This window comes from Spinacia oleracea, chromosome 3 (genome assembly GCF_020520425.1).
Source record: "Spinacia oleracea cultivar Varoflay chromosome 3, BTI_SOV_V1, whole genome shotgun sequence".
NCBI lineage: Eukaryota > Viridiplantae > Streptophyta > Magnoliopsida > Caryophyllales > Amaranthaceae > Spinacia > Spinacia oleracea.
Window position 1 is genome coordinate 24601909 of NC_079489.1, and position 2717 is coordinate 24604625.

General features: G+C 39.4%; 1 protein-coding gene across 1 annotated transcript; it reads right to left on the reverse strand.

The window, feature by feature from the left end:
• Nucleotides 1–249: 249 nt before the first annotated feature.
• Nucleotides 250–1744, reverse strand: LOC110800428 (probable aspartic proteinase GIP2). Its single transcript, XM_022005737.2, has one exon. The coding sequence runs from the start codon at nucleotides 1690–1692 to the stop codon at nucleotides 373–375; it is 1320 nt and encodes a 439-aa protein (XP_021861429.2). The 5' UTR covers nucleotides 1693–1744; the 3' UTR covers nucleotides 250–372.
• Between the last annotated feature and the right edge of the window lie 973 nt (nucleotides 1745–2717).

Consider the following 2717-nt stretch of genomic DNA (forward strand, 5'->3'; position numbering starts at 1 on the left):
TACCTAAGTATTCTAGTGGATTGGTGGACTCATTTTTCGTTCCTATTCCTGGATTTTAGCATGACCATCTCCTTGTGTGGTTTCTTATTTTGTTTTCCTTTATTTCATTTTCCAAAAAAATTTGGCAGATCATAAATGACCACCTGAGTCAATAAAGTTCCCTCCTTATATTTCCCACTTTGACATAGATTTTGTGACTACAAATACTTTACTATTAATAATAAGCAAAGTCAAATACTACGTATTACGTTTCTCATAAAATTCATAACTTTATTTATTGGTATTCTAGCATACAATTGCCAACTTCTAGACACTTCCATGTGACTTGCATACATAATTAAGCGTCATCTAATCTTACATTTTATTTTTTACTTATAATACATTAGACGTGAAGTTGAAGAATGAGCATCTGATCCGATCATAAATCAAAGAAGAAGTGAACCCAAGCCTAGACTTATTTAGATCAAACTCCAACAAATTATCCTCAATTTGAAACCCTCCTATTAAGATTGACGTCCTTGGGTTCTTTCCACCATCCATTAAACCAAGACAATACGCATTATCACTAGCCCGCACGATGGAGTTCGTCGCTGCTATCCTCCAGAACACGTCCTCGCTCTGTAACACAAGATCAATATCGGGTACTACGGGCCCAATCCTTGTGAAACTGAGCGATGTAGGATCGTAACACAGCTTGAATGGCGCGACCGGATTGACTCTTCTAGCTGGGAAAGATGAGTTTCTCAGTTGTTGATCGAAGGCAGTAGTGACAGCCTTATAAATAGAAGTTTCCAAAAGAGTGTATGGATGATTAACACTTATCATGGTTCCACCACTTCCCTTTCTATTTATAGATAACAAGTACTTGTTTATTGACGGAACTTCCTTTCCTCCAACTTTGATTCCTTGTACTCCTATGAAGTAGTTCCCGGATCGGGCCGGGTTATGGATAAGGGGAGTGTAAGAAAGCAAGGTTGTAACATCTATATTAGGGGAGAAATTGTAAGGTCCGTCCCCGATAAAGACGACGCCGTTTTCCCTAAGGGGAGCTAAGCATAGCGCGAATTTTTGAGGGATACGGAAAGCTGAGGAAAATTGACAAGGGAGAGAGAGTTTGGACTTCCCTAGGCCAGCAACCCCAGACACTCCTTTTGCTAGGCCTTGTAACAAGGACTTGGGCGCACAAACAAAGAGGTACTTGGGTATGGTTACTAGTTGGCCCGGGTTAGACCCGTCAGTGGAGTTGATACGGACTATGTCGGTAGCTAGCTCGCCGCCTCTGCGTGGGGTGATGTTGGTGAAGGGGTTGTTTAGAGAAAGACTTCTACATGTGTTGTTGTTACACCCGGGTCTAGCTGGAGGAGGGCACGTTCTACAAATTTTGGAGTTTGCTAGTGTGCATTGGGTAGAGCCGCAAGTAGCAGGACGGTACGTGGAGGAGACGTAGCGGTTTCCACAAAGAACCCATGTGGACGGAGTACCTAGGTCGAGTGTTAAGGTTACTGGTACTGGTGGAGTTCTTTGGATGAGTTTTGTTGTGTATTGGAGGGTGGAGGAGTCCTTTGAGACTGTGAGGAGTAGTGCTTTGGGGCGGAAGGTGGCGGCGGCATTGGTGGTGGTGGTGGTGGTGGAGATGATATAGATGATGAGGAGGGAGCAAATGAAGGGATGGTGATTGAACAAGGAAGCCATGGTAATTGGTAATTAGAGGTGGGATATGATCAAGTATGAGAGTGTTGAAAATGAGATGACCAATTATATACAGTGTTGAAAGGTCAATTGGTGATAAGATTCATCAATTTTATATTATTAATAAACCAAGCTGTTTCTTTGCAATTCCAGAGGTCCCAACTCATGGAAGTTGACATAGTTTGATTATTTTCTACGTAAACTAAAATTAAATTACAAACAAGAAACCTGTAAAACGGATCTAACTTCGCAATATCAAGAAAGAGTTTGTTGTTTAATACAAGTAGCTTCATTGTTTTAAACTGCAAGTTTGTTTCTATTCTTTATTTCATTCCCCATTCTATGGATATTTTCCTAGCTTTTCTTTTTCTTTTCCTTTATCGGGATATTTTCCTTTTCATGTACCCATATATGGAGTATTCTATTAACAGTCTCGTTGACAATCGGTATTAACGGTCCGTTTGATTACCGGTAATAAATGGTGAAAATATAAATAAATCTAAGTATTCTTAATTATTACTCTGCATCACATTAAACTATTTTTAATACTTGTCTAAGTCAATTTATAACCTCTAAAATAATGCGGGGGTCGAAATTCATATTAACTTTATATTTTATTGACTTAACAAGAACACACGATGAGTAGGTGACTTAATTGATTTGTATAAACTCATTTGAAATAAATAAATTGAACATTAATTTTTACGTGGCCCGAATATGATTCGACTGAACCCAACTTGTACCCGAAATAAAAAAAACAGTCTGACTGAAAACAAACCCGACCAAATCCGACCTAAACCAGGGTAATAAAGGACCCAACACGACCTGAGACCCGAAATAACCTGACGTGAACCCGATTCAAGTAACCATTTAATATGCCATATGTGATGTCGATATGTTGCCAAAACTTTATAATTCCGTACATAATTAAATAATAGTACTACGTATGGGTACACTTGCAAGTTGCAACAACCAAGACAAAATGCAAGGTTTGCCGACTGCCCTACTTAGCATAGCATGTGAAGGAG

What these genes read in the sequence shown, in the direction of transcription:
- LOC110800428 (XM_022005737.2), bottom strand. Translation starts at nt 1,692, where the DNA reads ATGGCTTCCTTGTTCAATCACCATCCCTTCATTTGCTCCCTCCTCATC.